The sequence below is a fragment of the Castor canadensis genome, chromosome 19, assembly GCF_047511655.1.
Source record: "Castor canadensis chromosome 19, mCasCan1.hap1v2, whole genome shotgun sequence".
Lineage (NCBI taxonomy): Eukaryota > Metazoa > Chordata > Mammalia > Rodentia > Castoridae > Castor > Castor canadensis.
Window position 1 is genome coordinate 40,217,809 of NC_133404.1, and position 14,305 is coordinate 40,232,113.

Below are 14,305 nucleotides of genomic sequence, written 5' to 3' on the forward strand. Positions count from 1 at the left end.
TGAACAAGCCCAGTTTTAGGGGAAAGTGTTATTGGATCACTCTGCAGAAGTTTCACCCACTGAGTAGGAGGAATGGAACTACAAACCTACCCAAATGGGTCCAAGAATCCTAAAGTAGTTTCAGAAGTACCCCAAAAAGGCAGACCAGGACTGTATCTCCCACTAGTGCATTTCCTTCAACTCACTCCTAAGTTCAAGTAGGGTTGAAGGAGGAGTCATATTTAGCTCTGAAAATAAATTGTTAGCTTTCTAGGCTGGGGTGCTCAGGGGGTTCCCTTGGAAGGTGGGAAGTACAGGGGGCGGGAACAGTAGGATTTCTACAGGCAAAATGCAGAACCAGAGCTATCCAAGGAAACCCGAGGCTGCAAGCAGCTTCGCCCACATCCACCAGCATTAAAGAGTGAGAATGGAGTGGGTAGGCAGAGCTGAGAGAGGGGAGGAGTGGCACTCCAGACCCTTGCTGGACAATCCAGATGCAAACTCAGTTCCCCATCATCCTGCCACCCACATAACCCCTCCACTGTCACACTGAAGAGTGTTCTCTTGGTCCTCCTCAGAGAAGCCAGCATCACCCCGCCCCATTCTGCTCCCTCCCTCTTTTTTTCCCTGCCACCCTCATTTTGCACTTGCTGTCAGAGTCACGCTGGTAGCAATTGTGCAAGTCTGGCCTGAGTGCAGGAGTCAGCAAATACAGAAGGAATGAAGGTTCTGCTCTGCCTAATCCACGCCAGGTTTAGCGCAGAAAGCTACCCAACAATGAAGTCCTTGTGCATTGATCTGCCCACTCCCGTACATCAAACCCTCCCTCACTGCCTCCCTATTGTATCTGAGAAGCTTGATCCTCTGTTCAAGTCTGGCCTTGACCTGAGGGAACCGGGCTGAGCCGGGGGAGGTGTCATAGCCCAGCACTGTGCTGCAGCAGCCACACCTGTGGCTGTGGAGGTAGAATTGAGGATGTGGTTCCTGAAAGGTTGGCTGCAGACAGGAATTCCCACACAAAAGGGGAGAGACAGGGAGGCCAGAGGCCAGCTTCTTGGCTACCAAACTGAACCTGGTTAGCATCTGTTCTTTGCTTGGGTCAGAAGGCCAAGTGTCAGCACATCAGGAGATCTCAGAGATGGGGTGAAGAAAGGTCAAACAGGGGTGAGTAGTCAGGCAAGAATCTTTCACCATCTCCCTCTCTGAAGCTGCTCACACCTGCCTAGACCTGGGCAGCCTAACTTACTTCCTGAGGCTCAGGTTGGTCTCATCCAGCAAGTCCTCCTTTGCACAAAGGATGTCATCACTCTCTGTTTGGGAATCTCACCAAGTGCAAACCAGGTGATCAGTCTTAGGTGTAAGACCGACCACACTTTCAGGCACATTAAATGCTAGACTGAGTGAGGAATGGACATTGTGGACATTCTTTTCTAGAAAGTCTTTAAAATCACCCTGTTCAGGTGGTTCCAGAAGTAAGTTAAAGATTGTATCTGGCCTCAGAAACTGCTGAAAGACTTCTTTGTTTTGAGAGCAGGGGACAGAAAGTTACGATGGTGGAACCCCAGGACTGCAGTCTTCAGGAGCAGATCACGGGCTGCTCTCTGTAGAAGCAGAATGACAGCACTGCACAGTCAGGCAGATCCCTTGGTCCAACCTGGTGTGGCCAGTCCCAAGCTGTCAATGTGTTGCCTAGCTAATGAATCTTTCTAAGCCTTTGCTTTCATGGGGGTAGAATGTGTTTGGCTCTGAGAAGGTGTTTCCCAAGTTAGACATAAAGAGGATTATAAATGTGCCACGGCAAGCTTATTTGGGGAAAGTTAGCAATCAGGTCCAGGACTAGCCTTATAATGTTAATGATGCCTCACTGTCACATGTCGTTGGAGGATACTACGCTAGATTAAAGATGCAGTCAAATTTCTCACTCCCCAAGATTCATAACCAGCACCCCTCAACTACCCTTCCAGGATGAAGATCCAGACCCAGCAAGGACCCTAAGCTCCTGGACAGCATCACAGCAAAATCTCACAGGACCAAAACATAGCTTAAGTCCAAGAAAGTCACTGTGAATTACTGTTAGTGAGACTTGAACCCAGAAGGTCAGGGAATTGCAGGTCTGGCTGCAGCCCTGAGCCCCTGAACTGAAGCCAGTCCAAGCTGGCAACCTTCCTGGGCTGAATCAGCTCTGCGGTGTGCTCTGGTGCCAGCTCTGCCTGCCTCAGATATCTAAAGGGGCAGTAAATGCCATGACACTTCAATCCTAGCAGGAAACCACAGAAAGCAGAGGCTTAGAAACTGGACATTGTCTTCCAAACTCAGCCAGGTCCTCGTTCTGCCCAGCAACCTTCCTGCCCTTCCCTAGCATTCACCACAGTCTTGTTTTCTTCTATTTCTAACTACAACTCTCTTTGGAGCTTCTCACTCGCAGCACAGCTGCCTTGCCTAATGCTTTATAGGCAAAACAGAAGCCATCAAATAAAAACTGCCTAACTTTCTTGTCCCCAAACCTCTAAACATCTTTTCTTTTCACCTCTTGCTAGATCGGAAGATCTCCCTGTACCTGGCCAATACTAACCCATCCTCCTGAGCTGCAGTTACTTCCCCTCCCATTCCTTTGAGAAAGATGGGCTATTTCAACCCATCAGCTGTTCTCCTGTGCACGAGCAGCCTCCAGGTATGGGAATGAAACAAAGCATAAATCTCTCCCATACTAAAAATACAAGTTCTACCTTGTACTCATGGTCTTAAGGACAGACCCAACCTTTACATAGCCCCTTCCAACCTGGACTCCCTAGAGCCACTGAAAACAGAAAAAAAATGCACAATTGGACCAACCTTCATCCATCCCCATCATCAGGCCACTCTGGAGAACAAGAATTTTCATTTGGGGTAGGAAGGATTCAAACCAAACTAGACTTAAGTAGGAAATAAATGAGGGAGGCCAAGCAGAAAAGCATCAACCTAGCTTGAGCAGTTCCTTGCTGGACCTCCAACATGAGCTCGCTCACACTACCTGACATGTTTCTCCTTCACTTCTCAAGTGCTTAAGCACTTATAAGGCCCGCTGAGGTCTGGTGAAGGGTCCAAATCCACCCAGTACCCTTCCCTAGTCCTCCCTCTCTACTTTGCTCCAGATCTCCACATATAGTGTCCTTTCCTCCTAAAAGGGAAACTTGAAGTTAAAGATGGCATTTTCAATCCTTCTATCTGTGGCTGGACCCAGGGTTTAGGGTCCAAGGGCAGACAGCTGTGCCAGCTGATTTAAGCATTTAATGCTCAGTAGATCCCAGGACTATTTTGCCCTGAGACTCGCCACGATAGTTGGACATTGTGTGTGTGTCCGTGCATGTGTGTTTCTGAATGTCTGAATGATCCACAGCCCCATCTTTCTCTAGGCAAGGTCATGGCCCCCAAGGTCTACAGGGAAAATACAAAATCACTCCATCCTAGGGAGAACCCCATGGGCTTGCTGGTGCACCAAAGATAAAGGATCCTCAATCCCCACTCCCAGACCCTTTTGCACATAAGCTCTAAAGAGAAGATCTCTAGATGCTCAGATAACAGAAAAGTCCCCTGGTCACCAAGGGAGTCAGGGTCTCAGTGGTCCTAGCAACAATTGTGGGGGTCCAGTTTGAATCTTGCTTTTACCTCTCATGTTGTATGACTATGAGTGAGCCATTTAACCTCTGACCCTCTAATTCCATCACAATGAGATGAGGAAGCACTTCACTGTATGAACCTGACATATCTTGAGTATTCTCCATGAGAGAAGCCAATAGAATAGATTATAAACAACTTTGCAAACAGAACTGAGCTAAGAAATGTCTTTAGAAGAGCAGTAGTAAAACAAGAAAAATAAATTGTGGTCAGCCTGTATTTTCCATATCTTTAATATTCTTTTGCAAAATTTCCAAATAAGAGGTCTGATCCAGTCATTTCATTAGAAAATAAAGTGTTTATTAAGAAACTATACACTGAACACTCCTATAAGTCTCTGTGGAAACATAACGCCCCAATGTCATAGCACAAGGTGGAGAAAATGGCAGAATAAAAGATGCTGGGATGGATGGAGCCTGGGAGGCTGGAAATGAGGTAATGATTTACAATAATTAAAAACATCATCCTCAAGCTTACTCCTTAAAGCCACACTCGGGAGGAGACGCTGGACCCAAGAGGTCAGCAGGGCATGATAGGGAACAGCCTAACATGGAGCCATGAGGAGCAGGATGGGGGGAGCTGGAAAGGGCTAGAAAGACACACACCTGGGGGTCCTGGGGAAAACCTCAATCCCAGGTGATACTCTGTAAAGTCCAGGACCTGGGAAGATACCCCAGATACTGGCCAAGGACTGGGAAAGCTTTGTGTTTCAAAGCCCCATGGAGGCATCTGCAGAATGGGACTGGAAACCTCACATGAAGGACCACCATCCACAGGACCCAAGGAGCAAAATGTTTAAGTAGGAGTCTTAACTCCCAGGTAAATTTGCCAAAAACATAGACTGTATTTTCTATTGCTCCACAACAGCACCCCAAACATACAGGGTTATAACAACCATCACTGTGTCCTAAAACCCCCCCACAGGGTGCTCCCTGCTCTTTACCATTAGTTGATAACCTGAGCTGCCTTCACACAATGGGGACCCAAATGGATGTAGGGAAATCTGGGCCAAGCCAGAAGTCTACCCAGCCACGTATCAGCAAGTCTGGGAGAGTATCAGGCCCTGTTAATGTGCCTTCCCTATCAAGCAAGGGACAGTCATCCCCTTCCTTCTTCCCAAGGGGTCAAGTTGAAAGTGGTGGGGACAGGGGAGGAACAAAGGCTTTCTTTGGGAGAGGGTGGCTATGGAGTAAGGCAGGAGTCAAAGCAAGCAAAGCGAACACACAGATTGACCAGATAACAGAATGACACTTCCATCGGTGCCATGAGAGGGGCTGGAGGAGGCCAAGTCTTATTTCTCTTCCCAGTCAGTTCATCTTGACCTTGAAATGGTGATTCCATTGGGCTCCAAAAGTTCTCAGAGTCAAGAGTAAGTGGAAATGGGGAAAGAGAGCCAATCCTAGGATCATGGACTGGCAGGAAGGGCCTTGTTCCCTGATTCCCTTGGTCCCTTGTGGTCCTAGCAGGATGGCCAATTCATAGACAAGACCTCCTGTAGCCAAAGCTTGTTGGAGCTGTGGCTCTAGGGGCCCAGGAGGAGCCAGGAGAAATTTTCCAGGGAATCTGCTAATCCCGCACTCACTGTGAGCCATTCCAGAGAGAAGAGGAAGGCGAGGGCAAGCGCGTCCAACAAAAGGGTATGACTTTTCTCCACCAAAAAAAAATACAAAATGATGGGCTTCCATTCTTCCCTCTGAGACCTAAGCTGGACGTGGCTCCCCCACCGCTTACCGCACCATCTCCACCTCTGCTTAGGTGCTGTCTGTGACTCTTCCCCACTGCAGGTGGCAAAGCGACGAGGGAGGTTACTGAGAGGACAGCATGGTATCCCAGGGACAGCCAGGGAGACCCCTCGCTTCCAAGCAGGAAAGTGAGGCTGGCGCACAGCTGGGCTTCATCAGGTTTTCTGGTGGTAGTTGGGTTGGTTTTGAGTGAATGGCTAGTGTGTTTTAAAGATGGCTCCTGGTGCACAGGTTTTTAATTCTCTTTATTGGCTCTAAAGTTGGTGATAGGAGCTGCCTCGTAGGCCAGGAAAAAAAAAAGGAGCACAGTGATGATTGGAAGGAAAGGGCAACCCTGCCAGTGATGGGGAAATGCCCATCTTGGTTGCAGTAAAAGGCGCACAGGCACCAGTGGCTCATGCAGTTCTACTTAGCATCCCTGGATCCAAAGAGAACAACACCTAGAGCTTCCAACCTCTCAGAGGGCCCAGCCTACCAAGGTGACATCAAAACAAGGAGGCTTAAAAGGAGTTTTTGTTTTTTTTTTAAAAGCCATGACGTCCTTTGCTGAAATAAACATTGACATCCTCAACATAGAGGCCATGGTTAAGAGGCTTGGAATGTCCGGGAAGGCTTATTGGATTCAACATAATTTCTCTGAAACCTATAAAAACAAAAAGAAAAAAAACAGAAAAACAGAAAAAAAAGCAAAATAAAGTAAAAACCAAAATCCCCAAAGAAGATCAAAACTAGTAGGGGAAACAGAGAGGGAGCTGGTAAGGGAAAAACTAGAGGTATGGGTACAGATATATATATATATAGATACATAGATATATATCTATATATATACATATATACTAGAAATAGCCAAATGAATTGCTAGCAAAAGGGAAGGATAAGGGGGAGGGAGTAACTTAGAACCAGGCATAGTCAGAGGAACTGGAAACACTCCATCTTGCTGCAGCCCCCACTGAACTGGGGAAGGGAAGTAAGAATTACATATAGGAGGTTGGCCTGGGACTATCATGGTAGAGGAAGAGCCAACTCATCCAAAGGAGACTTGGTCTATGACTATCTTTCTGGAAGGAGGAGTCCCTGACGATGAGCAGCTGAGTAGGTGGGAGAAGGAGTGTGCACATTAGGGTCTCTAGAGGAGATGGCTCTACTTTCCTAGGACTCTGAGTCTTTAGGGATACCATTGGGTATTTCTAACTCTAAAATTTCATGCCACTTTTGACCACACCAGGAAGTGGGGGCACTATATTTCCAAGCCTACAAGCTCTTTCTCATTGATCTTTCTGCTGTTTTCACAAGATTTGTGAAGCTTCAGGAAAGGATGGATGAAAACTCAGCCATCCCATAATTCCAGGTCTTATAGGGAGTGAAAGTACCCTGGAGAAGTAGCATTTGTGGGCTGCCTCAAGCAAGGAGGACTTCCAAGACAGCTGTTTCCTTCCAGTTACACAACCAGGGACTGAGTAGGATGTCCAGAGACAAAGGAGTTCCTAGTCCAATCTCTAAAAAGAAGTTGCTCAATGGACCCCAGATGTCTGTAAAGTGTGTGTGCACGTGTGTATTGCACATGAAGGCAGGTGAACAGAACAAACCTCTCTTTCCATGGAAGCCATGTGCAGGAATGTGGGGGCATAAGGAGCCACTGGGCATTGGGTAAACGGGATGAGAAGCATCTAAACAGAACTCAATGGCATTAAGACTTTACCCTCCTCCTGCTCAGGGCATGTATGATCAAAAGAGGTGTAAGTCATTTGGGGTGTTTGGGTGCTTTACACTGCAGGAGTAGATCAGATTCATGATGACAGAGGGAGCCTTCTTTGGTTATGACATTATATTTAAAGGGAAGCTCAGTTTCAAAATGAGATGTTTCTGAGATAGCTTATAGCTTCTCTGTGCTGACCCCTAACAAGGGTGCGCTGCAGTCTGAGTGGGAAGGGGAGGAAGATCATGGGTCTGGGCAGCCTGTTGAGACATTTTGTGACATCCCTGTATCTCTCCAGGCCATGGTCCCTCTCTTCCTTCTCCCACACCTTTCACCTAGACCCTATGAAGCTTCTTCCTCTGGAAAAGATTCCTCTAACATAAGGGACTTGAGTACCAATCCCATCCTGGACACTTAGTCATCTTCTAGTCCTAGCCATGGAGGTTTGATGAGACTTTGGGTGTTAAGAATGAAAATTGGTAGGGGGAGGTGTCTTTACTGCATACAAAGATGTCAAAGGAGGTAACTCACCATGTGACCTTGGATAAGACACATCCCCACTCTGGACCTCAGGTTCCTCATATATATAGTGAGTTGATGGGACTAGATGATCTCTATTGTCCTTCAAGCTTAATATCCCATGATTGTCTATGTTTGAAAAGACCCCTGGCAGAAGAGGCAGACACCAGGAATTAATGGTCAGTATTGAGCCCCAAGTACAAAAACACAGGGAAGTACCCTTAAGTGCCCAATGCCAGAAACAGAAATCCACGAGTTCCCAGTTCTTGTACCCACACTGCTTTGCCTATGGGGGCCCCTGGTTTATTTTCTGCATAGTATTTAGGTTCATTATCCTCTAAGTATCACACAGTGGCATTATAGCTGGGGAAGAAATATTTGCCATCAGCAGGAGCTCTGTCCAATCCTTTTCCTAACATGCTTGCCCTCTACTCATCTTCTTGGGTCAAAAAGACACCAAATTGTACCCATCTGCCATTCTGGGTGCTATTCCTGGGTCTCAAAGGGATAGTCTAAGGACTTAGGAAATGATCCTGCTGGGCCCAAGACCCCCTTTCTGGTTTCTTACCTCCCATGGAAGAAGTTCAGTTAATGTCTAAGAGGGAAGCAAGATGACAGGGGTAATGATGAGATAGAGGAAAGGTAGTTCCTTAAAATCTCTCTTGTGTTTTTTAGAGCACAAGTCTTAGGAACAATACAAGCTGCTGTTTCAATGGAGAACTGAGGACTACAACCTCTATGGAAGAGACACCAGTGCCCTTCTCAGAGTGAAATCTCCTTTGGAGACCATGCAACACCCATGGGCCCTGGAAGGCTCCATGTCAGATCCATTAAAGGCCAGGATCAAGCCTGACTAAGTCTCTGCCAAGGTCCCTGAAGCTGCCTCGGTGAACATGAGTCTTTTCCCATATGAGCCAGGATCTGAAGTTTGTTTTCTCTGGAACTCTTTCCCAGGTGGAGCCTTTCCAAGATTCTAAAAGCTGAAGCCTGATAGCATAAGAGGCACCACTCCAAAATCCCCCATCCCTCTCCCTCTTCCTCAGAATAACCCCAGAGCAGGAAGGAAAAGGCATTTACTTGGGGAGGGCAGGGGAGACTACGACCACAGCAGATATGAGGAAAGGGACTGATTGGCAGAGGGGAGGCCAAAGAGAGGCAAATACATCTATGCAAACCTTGCCCATGAGTGGCCTGCAGACCACCACAGCTAACCTTTTCCTTTATCTGTCAACAGCTTTCCCCAAAGCCATCCTGCACAAAGGAACTTGTAGGCTCTCTGTAATTCAGAACAGAGCCTGGTCTTCAGGGATTGTCTACACATATGTTTCCTGACAAGCAAGCCAGAGACTCTAAGATCATTTTGGGAAAGAGAGGAGAGTTGTAAGAAAAGAAAGTTGAGGGAGAAGAGGTATAGAGCACCCATAGGATTGGAGCGGGTTTGAAGCCAACCCCACTGAGCCACGGGGACGTTAAATACTCATACACAAGTCCTCCATATTCACTACAGAAAGGAATGGCCAGTTCCTTCAGCAGTGCAATATAAAACGAGGCCCAGAATTTTAAACCTCTCTGTTTTTCTGACAGTTACACAGATTCTGATCATCTCTCCCTCACTCAGGTTCTTGCCCTGCACTCTGACATTGGGATACCCAATTTGTAGCACCTGTCCGTGTGAAAAATTTCCCTGTGACTTCCGCCTACATTTTGGATTCTCAAAGGTCTCTCCTCCTGTCTCTTCTTCTTCCTTTTGTTGTCTAATGTGACAATATGATTGCCTAACTCCATAAAGTGATTTAGGTTATGGCCTTAAGAAAATGCCAAATACCAAATGGAACTCTATTGGATTATTTTCAGACATTCCCTCCCTCTTCAAATGTATTTTGTCATCTTCAGAATGTTACGTCACGAAACACTTAGCACTTACATAGCCTTGGCTATAAGAAATCACTTTATTCTCTTGAGTACGCTGAAATACACAGGAGTCCTGGCACCAAGGTCATGGGTGGCTTGTTAGCAGGGAACCAGATGCACAGACACATTCAGGCAGGAGGAGCAACCCACCCCAGGCAGGATCCTATCTTGACATAGCCTTTCTCCATACAGTGAAATGTTACTTAGCCACGTATCAAGCAGTCATGGGATGAAAAAGGCAGCCCCAAGCAATGCCTTTACCATTACAATGCTAGCAACAGACATGCATTGATCACCCTAGAATCCAAAGATCTCATGTTAGTGACTATGGTTAGTTCTTTAATCCTCTAATGTTCTTAAAGGTTAATAGTATAACTCCATTTTACAAGTGGGAAAACTGAGCTTCAATCACATTTTTAAAAAGTTCCAAAGGTTACTTTGGCAGAGTCTGAATTTGAATCCAGTTCTTTGTATCTTCAAAGTCCTTATGATGAACTATTTGCAACATGGACCTATTTGTTGAAAACCAGTGTCCAGGAAAAGATGGTGGAACAAAGGTCAAGGTGGCAGTGGGGAGGATGTTCTCTAGAGGAAACAGGGCTATGAGGTTGGTCCCTTCAGTAAGCCCTGGACAGAGGGTTGGAGTTTTCTTTCCTCATAAACAGCTTCCCGACCTAGGGAGCGAGGTGACTCCCATGCCCTGCTACTCTCTTCCTCCAGTGGAGCCCCAGTTCTTTCCTTGAATGCTTCACTTTCTGTCTCTCTAGCCTGCCATACCTACTACCCTTCCAATAAGACTTTGCACAGATTTGGACCTTCCAAATAGGGAATCCCAAATTCTGTCTAGACATTGAATCCATTTGGTATTAGCTCTGAAGTTCAGACTAAGACGAATGAAAACTAACCTCATGAACAGGAGATCATGACAAGTCTGGAGAGAGAAGCAATTAATCAGACTATAGCCACGCCCCATAGAAGAGGTATGGAATGCCTGGGAGCCAAGCACAGTACCCATGGGAACTCTGTCTGTGGTATCCTTTCCTAGACCACTTGAGAACAAGGGTGGGCCAGAAAGAGTTCCTTGTGACAGAGAAAAACTTCGTCTCTTGCTTCACTTCCTGCCTATATGGGGTCCCTCCAAGGTCACAGAAAGGTAATCATCAAGTTCTAAGGGACTCTGGGATGGTGAATGATGGCTTTGTTCTGTAGCTTTGCCTCTTGGTGTAGCTACTGCTATTTTCACCCTAAGATCTTTCTTCTCCTGGCATAGGATTCCGTAAAAGTCTGGTGGCAGTGGCTTGCGTGAGTGAGTCCCATGTGTTTAGGCTTGCTGGCCACAAGCTAGGTTTTTAAGACTCCGATCTTTCCTTCTACTATTCTGAGGATGACCCATAGGCCATATATGGTCCTTGACATGTTCTCTCTCTCTCTCTCTCTCTCTCTCTCTCTCTCTCTCTCTCTTTCTCCTTCCCTCCCTCTCCCTTCTATTTTAGCACATTCAAAAAAAATTTTTTACTTAGTTGCCAGCATTTAAAACTTGGAAGACGTCAAATTTAAAATATCCCCATTTCTAGCTTTTCCTGAGAATCCAAGAGTTCTGGCAAAGCTGAAGCAGTATCTCTGCACAGTAATAATGTCAGTGCAGAGCAGTGGCCACCCAATTTAGACAAGGTGTATGTTCTCGCGTTTGCCATATCTCCCACCACTGCCTGTCATCCTTCACCCCTTCACTATGCACAACGTCTGCATCATTAGTCTTCACATCCAAGTCTGAAACTTCACAGTAAGCACTAGACTGTGGCTGTACATTAAAGATCAGTAACTGTCATTCAACACACCTCACGGACTGCCCTTAAAATACCAAACTAATCTTGTTTGTGGTCATGGTTAACAATGAATGGTAAAGAAGGGGCTAGAAACCTATCTCAGAGAGGGAAGATAGCTCAGGAACTGAACTGTATGGGTAAGGAGGGTATGGTGACAGAAATCAGGTTTCCAATCAGAAAGGATACTGGGGACCACTAAGAATCAGCTGCTAACAGACAGGTGGCTTGTGTATTATGGGCTGGCCGTGCCATCTTTATTGCCTGACCCATGAAGGACATGTGACAAAAGATCACTGCATGCCAAAATGCAGGACTTTTTAATGCAGCTGTTATATTCCCTGGGGTGTGATTTGATTCCAACTCTTCCTATATCCCTATAATTACAAATATATTACAAAGGGTTCTATAGGATACTGACATGTACTTGAAACTGAAACGTCCCCATTATATACTTTGTGGCTAAACCCTCAGCTTCAACATGGGGCACCTCTTCTTGTAACACCATCTCAATACTGCTGGGAAAATGAGTGATGAGATCGCCTGGCCCACTTGTCAGCCTGGCCAAGTCTGGTTCCAGCTGCATGGAGCTGCTCAAAAGGAGGGCCTGAAGCTGAAAGAACCCTGGATATGAGTTGGTTCATGGAATTATACCAATGGAAGTCAAAGAGGGTGGGCATCCAGATATAAGGGCAAGGAGCACAGATTCTCAGAAAAAAGCAAAAGGCTAGTCCCAGAAGGAATCCTGAAGACTCATAGCTCAGCCCTGATGAGGATTTCAAAGATCTCACACAAAAGACCAAGGATGTGCAGTGACAGGGGACATCGCCCTTGGCATCACCTCCCAACAGAAAGCTGGAGTGAAATATGAGTCCCACAGAAAGTGAATTCTTTACACTCATGACATGGATGAAGTGACCTCTCAGAATCAAAATACCCCATAAGCCATGGAGCAATATTAGTCACGGGTAAAACCTCTTTACCATTCTGAGGTAAAGAGGTTTTTACCTCAGAAATGCATTGTCTGAAGAACAAATGGCAGTAACTGATCGTCTTCTTGTCTTGCTCTCAAGAAGAGAGAGAACGTTAGGTGCTAATCACCTATCTTCATTCTTTCTTTGTGCTTCTAAATATCTTTAATGTTGAAGCACCTTTTTCTCTCTCTTGATTCCTTTGACTTTTTTCAAATATTTACAATTATCAGAAAAATACAGAGACTATCAAAACTCTGTGCCTATCATCTAGCATCAACAATCTACAGTATCTGATATCTTCTTTGCAAATTTCTAAAAAAAAAAAACCCATTATAACAATAGCTGAGAATTCACCCAAGTCCATCCATCCCCGTTTCTTCCATTTCCCCTCATCAGAGCTAAACACTACTCTGAAATAGCTGGCTATCATTTCCAGGCATTTTGTAATAACTTTGCTACATATGGATATATCCATAACCCAATTATAGTACTGTTTTGCATGATCTTAAACTTAAAAATGAGATGTTTTCTAGATGTGTCTATGTTGACGAATATAGCTCTCGCTGGTTAATTTTAACTGGTGGATTCCATTATGTGGATATACTACAAATCATTTTCCTGTTTTACCAACTTATTCTTGTTTCTATTTTTTTTCATTATTCCAAAAAAGTTGTACTAAGGATTTTTACACAAGTCTCTTTATGCACATGTGGAAGACTTTCTCTAGAACAGTAGTTAGCCATATAGAAAATATTTTAGGTTCTGAAAACTATATAGTTTCTGTTTCTAGTACAAAATTCTTCCAGTGTAGTCTGAAAGTGCCCCCAGACAACAAATAAACAAATGAACACATTCCAGTAAAACTTCATTAATAAAAACAGGCTGGAGTAAGATTGGGTCTTGGCCACGTTTGCCAATCTCTGCTTTGCACCAGTGTTGGCAACAGCTGAAAGTTTGGTAGAAGTGAAGATCACTGAGTCAACACACCAGCAAATCAACATGTGCATTTACCAAGCTTCTTGGTGATTCCCGTGCACAAAAAGATAATCCTTTAACTTAGAATATGTAACTCCTTAACTCTAGTGCTAAACATTTCTCCAGAGTGATGGTATCAACTCCTAGCACTATAGTTATTAAATGGATGAACTTGTTTTCCTGTATTCCCATATCTGACGTTTTCAAAGTTTTCCTTCCAAACTAATGAGTGGTAGATGATATGTCCTTGTAGTTTTAACATGCATTTCCCCGATTTCTACTGACCTTGCGCTACCTGTTTATATCCATCCACCATCTGTGTACAGGTTCTGCTCTTTTCTTATTTGTGGAAATGAGTTATTTAGTCTGCATGCAAATTCTTTGTTGCATACACACACTGGAATTTGTTCTCTTACTCTATTGTTGACCTTTTAACTTTGTATAATGGTATAAAGTTTTATTGATATAAATTCATGTAGTCAAATCTTTCCTTCTATGTTATTTACAATTTTTTAGATACAGAGGTTTGAACTCAGAGCCTTGCACTTGCTAAACAAGCACTCTACCATTTGAGCCATACTTCTAACCTTTTATGTTTTTACTTATTTTGGAGATAGGGTCTCATTTTATTCCTGGACTAGCTTGGATCACGATCCTCCTATTTATGCATCCTGTGTAAGCTGGGATGACAGGAGTGTACTCTGTGCCCAGCTTTTATTGGTTGAAATGGGGTATCTCAGACTTTTTGCCTAGTCTGGCTTCAAACCAAAATCTTCCCAAGTAGATAGGATGATAGGCCAAAGCCCCCATGTTCAGTTTATAATTTGTGTACCAAGAAGTGTTTTCCTGCTTAAAATCAAATGATATTCTTTTTTCCTTTTAAAAGAAAAGGGACATTTTATACATGTCCCTTACAGAATTCCAAATAATTTATGTAGAAACCTCTTGCTCAAGGAGGTGGAAATTCATTCCCTCCTCTTTTTTTTGGCAGTACTGGGGTTTGAACTCCAGACCTACTCCTTGAGCCACTCC

General features: G+C 44.8%; 1 protein-coding gene across 7 annotated transcripts in view; it reads right to left on the reverse strand.

Annotated features, from left to right (window-relative positions):
• Positions 1-14,305, reverse strand: part of Ntrk3 (neurotrophic receptor tyrosine kinase 3) — a 378,049-nt gene that overhangs the window by 109,720 nt on the left and 254,024 nt on the right. The window contains exons 13-14 of one of the 7 annotated variants that reach the window (XM_074061744.1): positions 7,603-7,737; positions 3,897-6,018 (exon numbers count right to left, since the gene is read on the reverse strand). The exons of 5 other annotated variants lie outside the window; for them this stretch is intronic. In XM_074061744.1, the coding sequence (XP_073917845.1) occupies positions 5,900-6,018; positions 7,603-7,737 (254 nt within the window). In that variant the 3' untranslated portion in view covers positions 3,897-5,899. Of the gene's footprint in view, positions 1-3,896; positions 6,019-7,602; positions 7,738-14,305 lie in introns of those variants that run through there. One more of the 7 variants, XM_074061745.1, reaches the window with a different exon arrangement.